Source organism: Siphateles boraxobius, unplaced genomic scaffold (genome assembly GCF_051911475.1).
Source record: "Siphateles boraxobius isolate OS27281-9 unplaced genomic scaffold, OSU_SipBor_1 92, whole genome shotgun sequence".
NCBI classification, from domain to species: domain Eukaryota; kingdom Metazoa; phylum Chordata; class Actinopteri; order Cypriniformes; family Leuciscidae; genus Siphateles; species Siphateles boraxobius.
The window spans coordinates 2,425,431-2,442,598 of NW_027509222.1; the positions used below are offsets into that span (position 1 = coordinate 2,425,431).

The 17,168-nt window shown below is 42.4% G+C and overlaps 1 protein-coding gene across 1 annotated transcript in view; it reads left to right on the top strand.

The window, feature by feature from the left end:
* LOC143733211 (prolyl 4-hydroxylase subunit alpha-2) overlaps nt 1–17,168 on the top strand; it is a 36,032-nt gene that overhangs the window by 16,930 nt on the left and 1,934 nt on the right. Inside the window, exons 7-13 of the mRNA XM_077224826.1 lie at nt 220–387; nt 848–918; nt 10,758–10,857; nt 16,119–16,169; nt 16,306–16,365; nt 16,465–16,533; nt 16,668–16,764. Coding sequence (XP_077080941.1) covers nt 220–387; nt 848–918; nt 10,758–10,857; nt 16,119–16,169; nt 16,306–16,365; nt 16,465–16,533; nt 16,668–16,764 — 616 coding nt within the window. The remainder of the gene's footprint in view (nt 1–219; nt 388–847; nt 919–10,757; nt 10,858–16,118; nt 16,170–16,305; nt 16,366–16,464; nt 16,534–16,667; nt 16,765–17,168) is intronic.

Genomic DNA, 17,168 nt, shown 5'->3' on the forward strand with positions numbered 1-17,168 from the left:
AAGTTTGCTAGTTTAGCTACTGGGCTTATTTGGGGTAATATACTAGATAATATGTCTATCTACGCAGCAAAAAGGTTTCATAAAACAAACATTACACATCAAAAGTAAACGTTTTACACTTTACACAAAACCAGAATATTGGTATAATACTGTAATCTAAAGTGTTGAAGATTAGATTGAATGTGTCAACGTGGAGTAACATTGCATTATGGCTTATAGACGCCTCAGAGAGAGAGAAAACTGGTGTGCAGGTACAGAACAGGAAGAGGAAATCCGCTGGTGCTATTTAAAGAGGAACTGGAGTGGGATCAGCCTATGATACTACGATACCATGACTTTCTTTCTGAAGAAGAAATGGACACCATCAAAACACTGGCCAGGCCAAAGGTACATGCAAATTTAATATAAAAGGTACATTAAATGCCATTTATGTTTGATTAAGTAGCACTACAACATGTTCATCAACTCTTAATATAAAATAATTACAACAGGTTACATTTACATATTTTAAACTACTCTTGTAAAGTATTATTTCAGTGTAGACATGTTTACTCCCTCCCTGCCATTGACAGAACAGAGCAGAGGCTCTGTTCTTTCTTTTGATATATTGCATGTTCAGAAGTTCATAAAACAAAATATTCAGATGTTCATTCTCAAAATATCACACTGGCCAGTGTGTATCAGTGTGTAGGGGAATTTTAGGGAATGTATATGGAATTAAATAAATAGGTAATCGATAATTGGTATTATTGATAATTTTTGGTACCATTTTTTTAAATTTGGAATATGTATTATTAGTAATTAACAATATTTATCTAATACAACACAAAACTCTGTTTATATTTAGCTTTCCAGAGCTAAAGTCATAGATCCAGTCTCTGGAAAAAAGGTGTCTGCTGCATCCCGTGTGTCAAAGAGGTATGTGCCTCCACCCCAAAATAAAAACCCAAAATATTTACTCACGCTCCTGCTTTTCCAAAACTGTATTATTCTCTTTCTTCTGTGGAACATAGAAAAAGATATTTTGAGAAATGTCTCAATGTTTTTTGTTTGTTTGCTTGTTTTATTCATACAATTGAATGAACTTCATTGTTGTTTGGTTCCAATTTTCTTCAAAATATCTTCTTTGGTGTTTTTTATTATTATTTTTAATTTTTTTATTAAACCTTTTTATTATTTTTAGTCTTAGATAGCCTCACAAATATAGCAAAACCAGAGTGCTAGTGGGTGAACTTTTTTTTTCTTTACACTTTTCCTTCCTTTTGAACTTTAAAAAAGTATGTATGACAGCAATCAAAACATCACTTATGGGATCGCCGGGACCACCACCACTTCTGCGAGAGCACCCTCTACGAGGCATGCTTACACCCTGAAGTGGAACCTGTTGGTTGAGTGGTGTTCTTCTCACCGAGAAGACCCCTGAAGGAGTTCAATCGGTTCCGTGCTTTCTTTCCTGCAAGATGGGTTGGAGCGAGGGCTGTCTCCCTCCACCCTCAAAGTGTATGTTGCCTCTATTGCCGCACATCACGATGCAGTGGATGGGAGATCCGTGGGAAAGCACGACCTGATTGTCAGGTTCCTGAGGGGAGCGAGGAGACTGAAACCTCCCTTTGAGCCACTGCAGGCAGCTGAGTTAAAAGTCCTGTCTTTAAAAACAGTTCTCTTGCTTGCTTTGGCCTCCATTAAGAGGGTAGGGGACCTGCATGCATTTTCGGTCGATGAATCGTGCCTGGAATTCGGGCCGGCTAACTATCACGTTATCCTGAGACCCCGCCATGGATATGTGCACAAGGTTCCTACCACTCCCATTGGGGACCAGGTGGTGAACCTGCAATGCTCCCCCCAGAGGAGGCAGACCCAGCCCTGGCTTTTCTCTGTCCCATCCGCTCCTTGCGGTTGTATGTGGACAGAACGCAAAGCATCAGGACCTCAGACCAGCTCTTCGTCTGTTACAATGCGTTGGTGCGTTGATATTTTGACAACGCACCAACAATGCGCCTGAACACACCTAGTTTTCAGACCAGCACGCCCATGGGTGAACAGATGTGCACAAATGCATTTACTATTTAAACAACGTTGCGAGAGACGTGTAAATGATAACTGCTTCGGGCTGAAACTAGCAAAAAACACTTGTGTCGTGCCTGGCGCCACATGCGCCGGGTGTATGATAGGGCCCAGAGTGTACAATTTCCTTGTGGAGGGAGTTCTAGCATTCAAGAAGGTCTCAACAACCTCAGTCAAGAGACCCTTTTCTTAATAATCTCAGGACAGGGGTATATTTGAAACCTGTACATAAGACAGAAGGTCGCTTCAGTTCAGAATCTTCCAAAGAGAGCCTCCCAGGAGAGCTACTAGGTCCAAGAACCATATACAGGCTGGCCAAAACAGAACTACAAACAAGAGGGGCGCTAGAGAGCAGGCCATGGAGTAAGCCACGTTTTGGGAAGCTCTGCTGAATTTTATTTAAAAAACTTTATTTTTAGCGCATTACATTCTTCAAATAGGTCTAAAATAGATATCCAAAGTTAAACATTAGATAGTCTGCAACTCTGTTTCATTTTATTTTGAGCAAACTCTGTCAATGGCGAAAAATCTTCGACAATTTACCTATACGGGAAGAAACGCGGCTAACAGCAAACAAGCTAGCATGACTGATGCTAAGACTGAACTTCTTACCTCGATGAAGGAAGACATATCTACATTACTCAGGTCAGAACTGAAAGACATCCTTGCAAGTGAATTTGAGGCCGTTAAAATTGAAATACAGTCTGTCAAACCTGAAGTTGTCAATAGTATCTCACTGCTTCGCTCTGACCTGGACTTGGTGAAAACTACAGTCGCTGACATGGAACACAGTCTGACCACATGTTCGGATGATGTAGCGTGTCTTCAGACTACAGTTAGCAAACTTCAAGTAGAAGTCTCAGATCTACAGAATAAGTGTCTCGATATGGAAGGGAGAATGAGGAGGTCGAATATCCGAATACTGAATGTGCCGGAGGATGCTGGGTCAGGTTCGCCATCTTTTGTCACCAAGCTGCTTAAAGAAGTGTTTGCCATGGATAAAGATGTGATGGTAGACAGATCGCACCGAACTCCTCAACTGGAGAAAGCTAAGGGGAAGCCTCGAGCCATTATCGCAAAGCTACACTATCACCAGGACTGCGTGGAGGTGCTACGCCGTGCGAGGCAAGCGGGTGGCGCTTTGAAATACGGAGAACTGTCCATCTCAATATTTCCAGATTATCCCCCCACCGTGGCACGCGCAAGATCTGCATTCAACGAAGTTAAACAACTACTGAAAGACCGGTCAGATGTTCGCTATGGAGTCATTCACCCGGCGAAGTTTCGTATCACTTACAACGGGATTAGGAAGGACTTTCTTGATCCGAAACAGGCACTGTTATACGTCCAGTCGAACATCGTCGATGGAGGGAGACCCACCTCTAATGATGACTGAGAATTTGCAGAATAAAGGCCTAGCGTGGCACACTTCATTGTACACATGTATATTGATGTTCTGGTGAGTGAAAGTAGCCATTGAATAACAATTACAAGCAGCTTTTAAATTATAATTTTTTTTTTCTCTCAAGAATGCAGGCTATCAGCTTCTGAATGGACAATACTGTGTTACCAATAATGTTATAAAGAAGCGCCATCTTATTTTGTTTAAACTGTTAGCAGAGCAACCTGTTGGAACTGGAGTTCCCCAATACAAGCACTAATGTGCGGATACCACTGTAAGGGGTTTAGGGTTCACCTTGTTCTGATAATAGGTGATTTGGGGTGGGAGGTAATCGCACCAGGGTTCTCTTTATGGGTTTTGTTTTGTTTTCTGGAGGATATATCCTTGCTATGTTTATTAAAGCTGGAGTCCACTAATAATTTTGCACAAAATAGAAAATGGTTAATGCACAGATGTTGACAGGAGATATAGGATGCCCTGTAAATTTTGTGAGCTGGAATGTTAAATCTTTAAATCATCCTGTGAAACGTAAAAAAGTATTATCACATCTCAACCAATTTAATGTGGGAATAGTATTTCTCCAGGAAACGCATTTGCGAACATCTGATCATTCTAGACTAAGGGGAGGGTGGATAGGCCAACTATATCATTCTGATTTTCATAGTAAATCTAGGGGTGCAGCCATCTTAATCCATAAGAACATTCCTTTTACAATGTCGAAAGTAGAAGCAGATAGATCTGGCAGATATGTTATAGTCACAGGTAGATTATATGAAACTCCAGTTATTCTAGCTAATGTATATGCACCCACTTGGGATGACCATGCTTTTTTCTCCAATTTTTTTTCCTGTCTACCAGATATGGACACACATTACCTTATTTTGGCTGGAGATATGAATTGCGCTCTTTCCAGTTTGGATTGTAGCTCTCTTAGAGTCATATCTCCAACCAAGTCTGCCCAGACTATTGAACTATTTCTCCGCTCGTACGGAGTTACAGATGTTTGGCGTTTCAATAATCCCACCTCCAGGTGCTATTCTTTCTTTTCACACGTTCATAAGACATATTCACGAATAGACTATTTTTTCATCGATAATCGTTTCCTTCCTATTGTCAGTAAATGTGAATATAATGCTATAGTTATCTCGGACCACGCTCCAATGTTGATGACACTACAGATACCTGTCTCAGAAGTCATATACCGCTCGTGGCGCCTAAATAGTTTATGGCTTGCTGATGAATGTTTTGTTCAATTTATCTCATCTGAAATAGTCACATTTTTGGAACACAATCAAACACCAGGCATGTCGTTTTCAACAATATGGGAATCCATGAAAGCGTATTTAAGGGGACAAATGATCTCATTGTCACGGAACGTGCAAGATAAAAAAAGGTGTGAGGACTCAAATGCAGAGAATGGTAATTTATTACAAAAATAAACAAACACAAAGCAAAAACCCACGAGGGGGAAAAACACAATAAATAAGAATGAAACAACTGAACCTTAACATGAAGTGGGGAACGGGGAATCACGGGGAACAGGAGACATTAGCCAACGATCCGACAAAGACTGCAAACAAGAGGAGACAGGTGGAAGAACTCAAACAATAATCAGGTAACGAGGGGGAGGGATCAGACAACGACCAGAGCACATGGCCCAAAATAACAAAACACCCATGTGCAACACAAGACAGGACAGGCATGTGACACTCATATTGTGCCCAAAAGAAAAAGAGTGAAACGGCGCGGCTCAAGACACTAACTGATGACATATTACATATAGACACAACACTTGCGCAAGCCCCATCATCAGATTTATATAAGCAAAGACTGATACTACAGACAGAATTCAATCTCCTTTCAACCAAACATATATCAAACCTCAATAGGACACAGCACAGAACTTATGAACATGGAGAGAAGATAGGCAGAATCCTTGCACACCAACTGCGCCGGAAAGCTGCAGCTCAGTCTATATCTGAAATAACAGATGAGTTCGGCACCAAACATATAAATCACTCTAAAATTAACCAGATATTTCATCAGTTTTATTCAAAACTATACACTTCAGAGTCACATAAAGATGAATACCTATTCAAGTCTTTTTTTGATAATTTAGAAATCCCCTTAGTGGGTGACCGAATGGCTTCTGAACTGGAAAAAGTATTCACAGAGGAAGAATTTCATTCTGCTGTTAAATCTATGCAAAATGGTAAATGTCCAGGACCAGATGGATTTCCTAGTGAATTCTTTAAAAAATTCGCTAGAGAATTAGCCCCTCTGTTGCTCTCTACATATAAAGAATCATTTACATCTGGCTCACTCCCTCCTGCTATGCGTCAGGCTGTTATAACCCTTATTCTTAAAAAAGAGAAAAACCCAGTAGAATGCGGCTCATATCGTCCCATTTCTCTGTTAAATGTTGACAGTAAAATACTTGCTAAAATGCTAGCCCTACGACTGGAAAAAGTACTTCCTTCATTGATCTCAGATGATCAGACAGGATTTATTAAACATAGACAAATATCTTCTAATATATGTAGATTACTTAATGTTCTTTATGATCCCACTCCACCCAAGGGCAAAGAGGTATTAATATCCCTAGATGCAGAAAAAGCCTTTGATAGGGTGGAGTGGGATTACCTATTTTATACATTGAAATGCTTTGGTTTTGGACAAAAATTTATACATTGGATTGAGACACTTTATTCTCTACCTATGGCAGCTGTTCGGACTAATAACAACTTGTCTGGTTTTTTTGATCTACAGCGTGGAACTAGACAGGGCTGTCCCTTGTCACCCCTTTTATTCGCCCTAACAATAGAACCACTAGCTATAGCACTGCGTAACAGCGCTGATATTAAGGGCATAATGAGAGGAGGGGCTGAGCATAAAGTGTCGTTATATGCTGATGACATGCTAGTATATATGACTGACCCTGTGACCTGTTTGCCAAAGATGTTTGATTTGTTAAATTCCTTTGGCAAGATATCAGGATATAAAATCAATGTGCAGAAAAGTGAGCTTATGTGTATTGACCCTAATTATCAGTTCGCTACAATTCAGTCCCTCCAAGTTAAATTATGCACTAACAAATTTAAATATTTAGGTATTTGGATAACCCGTAAGTTTAAAGATCTTTATGAAGCCAATTTCCCTCCACTTTTAAATTGTTTAAAAAAAGATTTAGATCACTGGAATCTCCTTCCCTTGTCGCTAGGGGGGAGAATAAATGTTATTAAAATGAATATTATGCCCCGATTTTTGTTTCTTTTCCAGTGTATCCCCATCTTCTTAACAAAATCTTTTTTCATAAATATAGATAAACTTTTGTCCGGTTTTATTTGGAATGGTAAAAATCCCCGTATACGTAGGGAAATTCTGCAACGTCACCGATTACATGGTGGGCTTTCCCTACCCAATTTTCAATACTACTATTGGTCTGCCAACATTAAAAACATAATGCACTGGATTCATTTTTATAGAGTTGAAGACCCAGGTCCCAAGTGGCTAGAGCTTGAGCGTGCATCCTGCACACAAACATCTTTACATGCACTAGCCTGCTCTAAAATACCCTTTCCAGAATCCATATCAACATACTGCATAAATCCAGTGGTGAGGCACTCCCTCAAGATATGGATACAGTTCAGACGGGCTTTTTCTTTAACTGAGATGTCCATGGATGCCCCTTTGGTGGGAAATAACATGTTTGCTCCCTCCATAACTGATGATGCTTTTAAAACATGGACTGAAAAGGGCCTGAAAACAGTCAAAGACGTATATATAGGTGGCACCTTTGCAAGTTTTGAACATTTGAGAACACATTTTGACATTCCTAATTCACATTTTTTTAGATATTTACAACTTCGCAGTTTTGTTTCCGCAAATGTTCCATCTTGTCCTTTGATATCACCAGATTCCCTTTTAGACAAAATACTTAAGATTTGGCCTGGGTAGGTTGTTGGTAGATTATACTCTATACTCAGCATGGACAATTTGAAGCCATTAACAACATTAAAACATCAGTGGGAGGAAGAACTGGATACAGAGATATCAGATGAGCTATGGCAGGCCGTTCTCAATAACATACACTCATCTTTTATCTGCCTACGACACACCATTATCCAGTTTAAAATTACTCATCGTTTACATTGGTCAAAAGTAAAGTTGGCTAGAATTGCACCAGATATTGACCCAGAGTGTGATCGGTGTAATATAGAGCCAGGCACTTTGTCACATATGTTCTGGAGCTGTCCCAAACTGTTTGAGTTTTGGCAGTTGATTTTTGTTTTTCTTTCTAGAGTATTGCATACTCATATTGACCCGTCACCGATCATTGCCATCTTTGGAGTAGTACCACAAGAACTTGGTATAGGCAAATGGGATAAAACAGTGATAGCATTTGTAACTCTCTTGGCCAGACGCATTATTTTATTGAAATGGAAGGATAAGTCTCCACCTGTATTTAAACATTGGATTAACGATGTTATGCACTATTTAACACTTGAGCAAATTCGTTATAATTTGCAGGGTAATAACATTAAATTCAGTAATATCTGGCAACCTGTTCTTACACTAATTGAACAAATGGACTCTAATGACATTGAATGAGTTTATTTTTTTTTATTTAAATTAAATTAATTTTTTTATTTTATATTAAAAAATTTTATATATATTTTTTTTATTTTTGTCTCTATACCAGTGGTGCGATGGGGGTGGGTGGGTTCTGGGTCGCTAAGTGTCTGTTGTTTGTTGTATGTTAAAATACAATAAAAAGACTTTGATCAAAAAAGAACTACAAACAAGGGGCACACGCTGTCTTGCCATACTCTTGCCAGAACTATTGGGAGCAGTGCTATTGGAGAAAGCATACAGGTGTGCACTCAGCCATTGCCATCTTTCTTCATTGCCTCAGCATCTGCCTTGACAGGAAGTCTGCTCTCACATTCAGACATCCCAGGAAATAGACTGCTCTCAGTGAAGGTAGTCTACCATGAGGTCAAAGCAAGGTATGCTACTGACATGTTGTCTGTTCAGCCCCTCAGGTCCGGGAGAAATTAATTCAATGCCAGAAAGCACTGCCATCATTTCCAAGCAATTTATGTGCCAAGTGAGATTCTGGCTTTCCCAGAGTCCGGCTTCCAGGCTTCCACCCCAGCCCGTATATATGGGGCTTCCGTTGCAATAATCTTTCGATGGTAAAACACCCCAGTTGGACACCCTAAATCAAATAGTGGGGTTGCTGAACATGCGCCTAACCCTTGTGGCTTGCCGAGGGTGACACCAAGGGTAAAGCCTCTGCTCTTGAGCCCATATTATATGGTCAAATTAAATGAGCTAGAACAACATCTTGATGTTAAACTACTAAAGCCTTGGACTGGGCTAGGATTAGGCCAGTCATCGAGGTAATTCAGAACACGGGTGCCCTGGAGTCACAGAGGAGCCAGGGCTGCACCCATGCACTTCATAAAGGTACTATGGCCCCTCTCCGTGCTAAAAACAGGGTTTTCCGAACATTTACTATTGTCGGGAACACACCGTTAAAGCGTGATGGGTACCTCTAGAACTGGATTTTGTGCTTACCTTTTTCTGGATCCAATAACACATTTGGCAGAAAATGCCACGCTGACAAATGTTCTGAAAAGGTTATCAAGTGCCCGTTCTTTTCAACCCCACTGACTTGGGGCAGAGCCTGAAATAAGGAGGGGGAATTGTTCTGTTCCTCGTCCTGAAATGGAACTGCAGGGAACAGACAAACTTTTGGACCAAGGGACTTTTTTGAAAAGGCAGTGCCAGTATTCTCTAGGGGCAAACAGCTCTAACAGCCTCTTATGTCCCAGCAGCAGTGATGTGCAGAGAATGGTTGAATGACCCACTGGGAACTGCCACTTGACGAATCACAGATTGTGGCAGGTGTAGCCAGACAGCCCCTTGAGGGTATCAAGGAACAACGGGCACAAAAGGTTGTGTTGTGACACCCTTCCCCCACATTTTGTCTATTTGATATACAGTAAATAATAGTCATTGGCATGACAAATAATTGTACAGTTGTTAATATGGAGAGCTTAGCTGTGTACAGTGAGTTATGTTATTAATGTCAAGGTTGAGGACTTGTGTGTGTACTAGTATGGGCCTATGTGCCAAGTGAGATTACGGCCTTTTAGGGGCCATCTTCTCTGAATAGGGCACGAGACGCTGCATAGTGATGACATAATGGGAAATGCTCTCGGGCAGTGCTGATTGTCTGAACCCGTATAGAATCACGCCAATTTATTGGCTGATGGCATGGGCTCCACCTCAGCAGCACTATGTCACTCAAATAATGAACACGCCATCTTCTCCTCAGATTTTCTACCAAAGAAGCCCCCTTGGCAGAGAGAAGAGCTTGGCAGCTAATGCAGTGTCTCGTTCCCTATTTAGAGAACATGGGTTACATAAGTAGCCCAAGAAGTTCTTTTTCATAGGTTCACTCAACGGTGCCTTGCGATGAAGCAATGGGAATTATATACCACATACGCCAAGCTAAGGGCTGCCAGACCAAATTCAACCAGGACCAAAAACGGCTGGTTCATGTGGATAAAAGCCGGGAACCAGGGCCCGCATCCAAATCCAGGTTGTAAAACTTGATAAAAGTGTGAGGGTAGGACCAACCTGTCACAACACAAATGTCCTCTAAAGGGACTCCACTAAAAAAAGCCTGGGAAGACGCAACACTCCTAGTAGAGTGAGTTATAATGCCCAGGGGTGCAGGGAGCTTTCGCACCTCATAAGCCAAAGAAATTGCGTCTCTCACCAAATGAGAGATTAATGAGAGATCCTGTGCTTATAGGCCCTCTGATCTTCACAAGACCCGAGGCAAACTCCGGTCCATCCTGTTAACCTAACGGCGGCAGACCACACCAATCTTGACCCCTTGTAACAAAAAGAGAGGGTCTTTCCACCTCCAGAGAGCACAAAGGCAACGGTGACCAATAGTCTCAGCAAACGGAAAGCTGGCTAAGGATGGATGCCCCTGAGTTTAATCTACCACAGGAGCAGCCTCATGTGAATCAGACCCAAAGGCAGCTCAGGAGAGTCTGCTGCCATGAGACCCAGAAGTCTGCGGCATGTTCCCACTGCGACATGATGGCCAAGACTGTATGGGCTTATAATATAAAAAAAAAAAAGCAAAACATGAAAAACAGAAAACTACTCCGTAAGGGAATACTTATAGTCCAGGGCAGTTAGCAGTTGAGAAGAAGGACACAGGGCGTTTAGTTCTTAATGTGATTGTCCTCTTTATGTCTCTCAGTGCGTGGCTCTCTGAAGATGAGGATCCTGTGATCACACAGGTCAACCAAAGAATTGCTGATGTCACTGGTCTAGAATTGGAGACAGCAGAGGACCTTCAGGTACTCACAGTTTTAACCGAATCAAAATGCTAGGTTGAATTTCAAGCATAAACTAGTATAATGGATTGATCTGTATAGGATGCTAATTTAAAATGGCGGACTTTCAGTCCATGAATATTACAGAACTGGATCAAGGCCTCAAGATGCAACTTTGGGATTTATTAGCTATGTGCATTAAAACGTGTGTAACACAAACGGAAGTATGGCAATTATTAAATGACCAAAAGAAATCAAACCTTAATAGTCAATAGTCAAGTCAAGTCACCTTTATTTATATAGCACTTTATACCACACAGATTGTTTCTGTTCATGTAATTGCAGATCATGTAATTGTCCTTAATTACAGTAATATGATTTTCTTTAATAGCATTATCAGATTTCTTGTAGGTCTATGTATGTAGAGACCACAATCAAACATGTACTGTAGGTCACATTTCCCAGGTTCAAGTTTCTGACAAGAAAATATCTCGGGGTAACTTACGTAACCCATCTTCTCTGAATAGGGAACAAGACGCTGCATAGTGATGACATAATGGGAAATGCCCTCGGGCAGTGCTGATTGTCTGAACCCGTACAGAATCACGCCAATTTATTGGCTGATGGCATGGGCTCCACCTCAGCAGCACAATGTCACTCATATAATGAACGCGCCATCTTCTCCTCAGATTTTCTAACAAAGAAGCCCCCTTGGCAGAGAGAAGAGCTTGGCAACAAATGCAGTGTCTCGTTTCCTATTTAGAGAACATGGGTTACATAAGTAGCCCAAGAAGTTCTTTTTCATAGGTTCACTCAACGGTGCATTGCGATGAAGCAATGGGAATTATATACCACATACGCCAAGCTAAGGGCTGCCAGACCAAACTCAACCAGGACCAAAACGGCTGGTTCATGCGGATAAAAGCCGGGAACCAGGGCCCGCATCCAGATCCAGGTTGTAAAACTTGATAAAAGTGTGAGGGTAGGACCAACCTGTCACAACACAAATGTCCTTTAAAGGGACTCCTCTAAAAAGAGCCTGGGAAGACACAACACTCCTAGTAGAGTGAGTTATAATGCCCAGGGGTGCAGGGAGCTTTCGCACCTCATAAGTCAAAGAAATTGCGTCTCTCAGCCAATGAGAGATTAATGAGAGATCCTGTGCTTATAGGCCCTTTGATCTTCACAAGACCCGAGGCAAACTCCGGTCCATCCTGTTAACCTAACGGTGGCAGACCACATCAATCTTGACCCCTTGTAACAAAAAGAGAGGGTCTTTCCACCTCCAGGGAGCACAAAGGCAACGGTGACCAATAGTCTCAGCAAACGGAAAGCTGGCTAAGGATGGATGCCCCTGAGTTTAATCTACCACAGGAGCAGCCTCATGTGAATCAGACCCAAAGGCAGCTCAGGAGAGTCTGCTGCCATGAGACCCAGAAGTCTGCGGCATGTTCCCACTGCGACATGATGGCCAAGACTGAAACGAAAGGCAGGGGCCAAGGAGTGGAAGGTTAGTTGGCCCTCCTAGGCATGAACTGCATAAGGGCAGCAGATTGCATCTTAGCCAAGCACGCACAGAGACTGGGAACTCGAGCAGGGGCCAAGCGAGCCTGCAACAATAGTGAATTGAGCTGGACAACCAAGAACTGAGAAGGTGTTAAGACACTCTTTTGAGCATTCAGCCTGAGACCAAGAGACCGGAAGGGGTGGAGAAGGACATCCCTGTGACAACACACCAACTCCCTGGATTGAGCCAGAATGAACCAATTGTCAATGTAATTTAGTACACGGATACCCTGGAGCCTCAAAGGGGCCAGAGCTGCGTCCATGCAGTTTTAGAACGTGCACGGAGCCAAAGCCAGACCAAATGGAAGAACCCGATATTGGTATGCCCTTCCCTCAAAGGCGAACCTGAGGAATGACCTGTCCTGTCCTGTGGAATGACCTGGATGTAGAAATAGTTATCCTTCAGGTCCATGGTAACAAACCAGTCCCCTGCTCGGATCTATGCCAGGATGGATTTTAATGTCAGCATCTTGAATTTCCCTTCGTAGAGGGAAAGATTCTGGCGAACCAGTTCCAATATGCTACGCATACCCCAGCTCTTCTTTGGAACGATGAAGTAGTGCCTAAAAAAATCAACGGTTCATGTCTGAAGGAGGAACCTCCTCTATTGCCCCCTTTGGAGGAGAGATGTCACTTCCTGCTGTAGAACAGAGGCCTCTAGGGCGCTGATTGTTACCGTGGGATGAATCCTGTCAAAGCAAGTAGGACTGCGACAGAACTGGAGAATACATCCGAATTGGATTTTGTGAATAACCCAGCGCGACACACCTGGCAGAAGCCTCCACGCTGCCGTGTGGTAAGACAGGGGTTACATTAGAATGGGCCCTGGTGGGAGCTTGGCTGCCAGACTTCTTATGTGGCTGCCAGCGAGAGGTGGTTGGCATGAAGCTAAAGTTACTGGAGGAGGCACTGAGGCATCCTTTGGCAATGAAGACTGGCCCAATAGGCAAGGCAAGTTTATTTATATAGCACATTTAATACACTATAGCAATTCAAATTGCTTTTGAATTGCAATTTCGGCGCTCCTAAGAAATCTATTGGATATCTCCGATGGACCTGATTTTTCCCTAAAATCAGACAGGAGAAGCTCTTGGACTGACTCATGGTGTAACCTCAGGTTCAATGCCCCATCAGTCCACACCCGAAAAACCCATTTGTTCGGAAGCCCTAGGAATGGAATCAATCCAGTCCGCACCCCACAGAACCTCGAGTTTAATTACACATCAAATTCACTACTCCACCATAGACCCAGGTCATCAGCATGGTTTAGTCTCCCAAATTCCCCAATTAAGTAATTTATGTTTGTCTCACCCAATTCTCAGTGCCATTTGAGTTCAGTTTAGAATCAAAAGGAGGAATACAGTGCAATCAGTCGGACATACAGTGGATACAGTTATAAAAAGAATTAAAAGAGTAATAAGATTATACATAAAAAAATTAGAATCTGTCAAAACACAAAATATCATATTTTGCACTGCTGCTTGTTTTACTGTGAGATTTTCGCATGTGGATTGTACTGTATCTGTGGTGTTCTTTTGATGCACCCAAAATATCTATTGGTCTCCAATAGACCAGATTTTTCCCTAAAATCGGACAGCAGGAGCTCTAGGACTGACTCACAAGGTAACCTAGGGTTCACTGCCTCATCAGTCAGCACCCCAATAGGGCTAATGAGGAGGTGGGGTTTGGCATAGGAGCTGGAGCATTGGGCACGGGGAGAAAGCCAGAGGCGTCTCCTGTCACGAGTGAGCTCGAGCAGCTTGATTGAGAAGAGGTATTGAGGGGAGATAGTCTGATGCATCTCCATCCTTAAATACAGGAAGATAGTGTTAGTAACCTAACTCTGTATCCCGAAATGTGCATGGCGGTGGGTATAACAGATTTGGACCAGAGATCATCTCAAGGGGGAACAGATACACCTTAGCGGTCTGTCCCTCACTCCTGAGATGGGGGAAGCTCTCCGTTTACTGACCTGAAGATCAGGAGTGACCCCGCAACGCTGAAGCAGCAGGTGTTTCTGGCTGTTTCAGGTCAACACGTTTACGATGGTGCTGGCAAGGCATGGGACGGGCATGAGCTCCCCAAACAATGCAAAGTGGGGGATGTCTCAGCTCGTCAGTCCTCCTAGAGGTCTCTTTCCTGTGTGCAAGGCGGTCCCTGGGTGCGAAGGCAGGAGTGGAAGGTTAGCAGGCCCTAGGCATGAACTGCATAAGGGCAGCAGATTGCATCTTAGCAGTTTTCCAGTAGAAAAATGTTCTGCTTTTCACAAATCTCAGAAAGATTTAACCAAAGAAGGCTGTTGACAGCTAGCAAGCCCGCCATGGTGCGTCCAACCCTCCGTGCTTAGTCACACTCAGCACCAGGTCAGTAGCTTTGTGTTGCTCTTTTACCGCCTCTGGTGTCAGGCCCCCGCCCTTGTCCATTTCCTGAAGGACGTCTGCTTGGTAGGCCTGAAGAATGGCCATGGTATGAAGCGCCATACCTGCCTGCCCAGTCGCTGAGTATGATTTTCCAACGTGGATGGAAGAGGTCCTACAGGGCTTAGAAGGAAGAAGAGGGCAGGACTTCCAAGATGAAGCAAAAGAAGACAAAAGATAAGTGGCCAGAATGCTAGTATAGCCCTGCTCCAAAGAACGAGACGAGTGGAAAAAGGCTGCTTCCAGGGTCTTGAGATCTCATGATGAAAATCGCAGAAAAATGCCAGCTTTCTCCGAAAGGGGTGCGAATTAGATTGGCTGCTCAGAAAATGCTTGTCATGCTTAGGGGATTGAGAGTTGCAAGGCTCATCCACGAGCTCAGTGTAGGCCGCAGAAGGCCAGGCTTACTGGTCACTAAGTGGGAGAGCTTAGAGCTTGGGCCATGGGCCCAAAATCAGATGCCGTGGTGAAAAAAACAGCCTCCATTCCAAAGGAAATGGCATTGCGTGCCTCTGGACTGGGGTATAAATAATCGTGGAGAAATTTGACAGGCGAATCAGCAGGGTGCGAGTGTTTGGGTGTGAGAGAGAGAGAAAGAGAGAGAGGGAGAAACGGGCCTGCTCGTAGCTCAACATCCGATCCCCAGGTCCATTCATGAAAGGGCCTCAGCCATGTAATATGCCACAGAGCGACAGGGGAGGGCAGATGAATCCTTATCAAAGCAAGCATGCCTTGGCCGGAGAGTTTAAAATTCTCACAAAACTTGCAGCCAGAAGTGCCATAAATAGCCTCGCGTACATGCGACATGCAGAGGCATTTCCCACACTTACTGTGTGGGTCGTCGCTTGCAATGACGTGAGAGCATTGTGGCAATGTCGAAGATCCATGTGCTTCACCGAGAGAAGAACGAAACAAGTTCACTGAACGCAGTCGCTGAAGCACAAATTGAGTACATCCAATGAAAATAGCTTAACTAGCACGGACCAGATAAACCGCTTCTGAAGAAGAAAATCTGAGAAGCAGATGGCGCGTTCACTAAATAGAAAGTGATGTAGCGCTGCTGAGGCGGCTCCTGCGCCATCAGGCAAATAAATTGGCGTGATTTTATACGGGTTCAGATAATCAGCACCGCACGAGGCGTTTCCCATTGCATCATCGCTACTCAGCGATGAGTGAATCTATGAAAGAGTAAGTACAGTGCACCCTGTTTGGTTCCTGAAACATTCAAACAGAGGCCAGAATTGACTGTTCATGTGAAAATTGAGTCGATCTGTAACTACAAATTCACTTGTTTTTTTACAGATTGCAAATTATGGAATTGGAGGCCAGTATGAGCCACATTATGACTCAAAGGTAGAATACTGTATGAAGGTGTTAATATTTGTTAAAATGTGTTTATCATTCCTCTGCTCCTGTTTGAAGATATGTACCTGAAATAGAGCATGCACTGTGTTTTATTTCATAACTTTGTTTCAAAATCTCTCCACAGTTGACAAATGACTCAGACTTTCAACTCAGAGGAGGCCGGATTTCTACTATCTTAATTTATGTGAGGGTGTAATCTATGGAGTATAATCTAACCAATCATGTATATATTTTAAATAATTCCCACTTTCCAGATTATTGACAGTTAACTACTTTATTTTAGATGAGTGATGTGGACATTGGTGGGGCAACAGTGTTCCCTATCATTGGTGCAGCACTTCAGCCAAAGAGAGTTAGTTGACCTTTGCTAGTTGACCTAAAGCACCTTTATTTACCACACAGTGACTTTGATTTCATATTAAATTGAAATAGATGAAATTACTTATTTTAAGCTGTGATCACATGTTCATGATTCTATTCCATAAGGGTACAGCAGTGCTGTGGTTTAACCTGCTAAGAAATGGAAATGAAGATGCCAGAACTTTACATGCAGCATGTCCTGTGTTTGTAGGCAATAAATGGGGTAAGTGTTCTGTGAGGTTTGTATTGTACTAATGAAAAATAATTTATTTTTGAAAATGAAGAAAACACAACCATGTCACATTTCATCCCAAAATTAAAGAAACATTATATGTGCATTAGACACCCATACAGAAATGTAATATATGTAAATATATGTAATTTACATATATAATGTCAGTGCCCATGTATGTCTGCTGCATATATGAGAATATATGCAAAATTCATATATATAAAAGACATAGACATATATGAAACATATATTTCAAAATATAGCAAAAATGGCCGTTTTCATGTAAGTGCCATATATTTTCCAGTATATGCACATAAATGTTAAATATATGTAAGACGCATATAGGTATATATGCATATATGTACTTATTTCAATGCATCAGTATCACATGCATG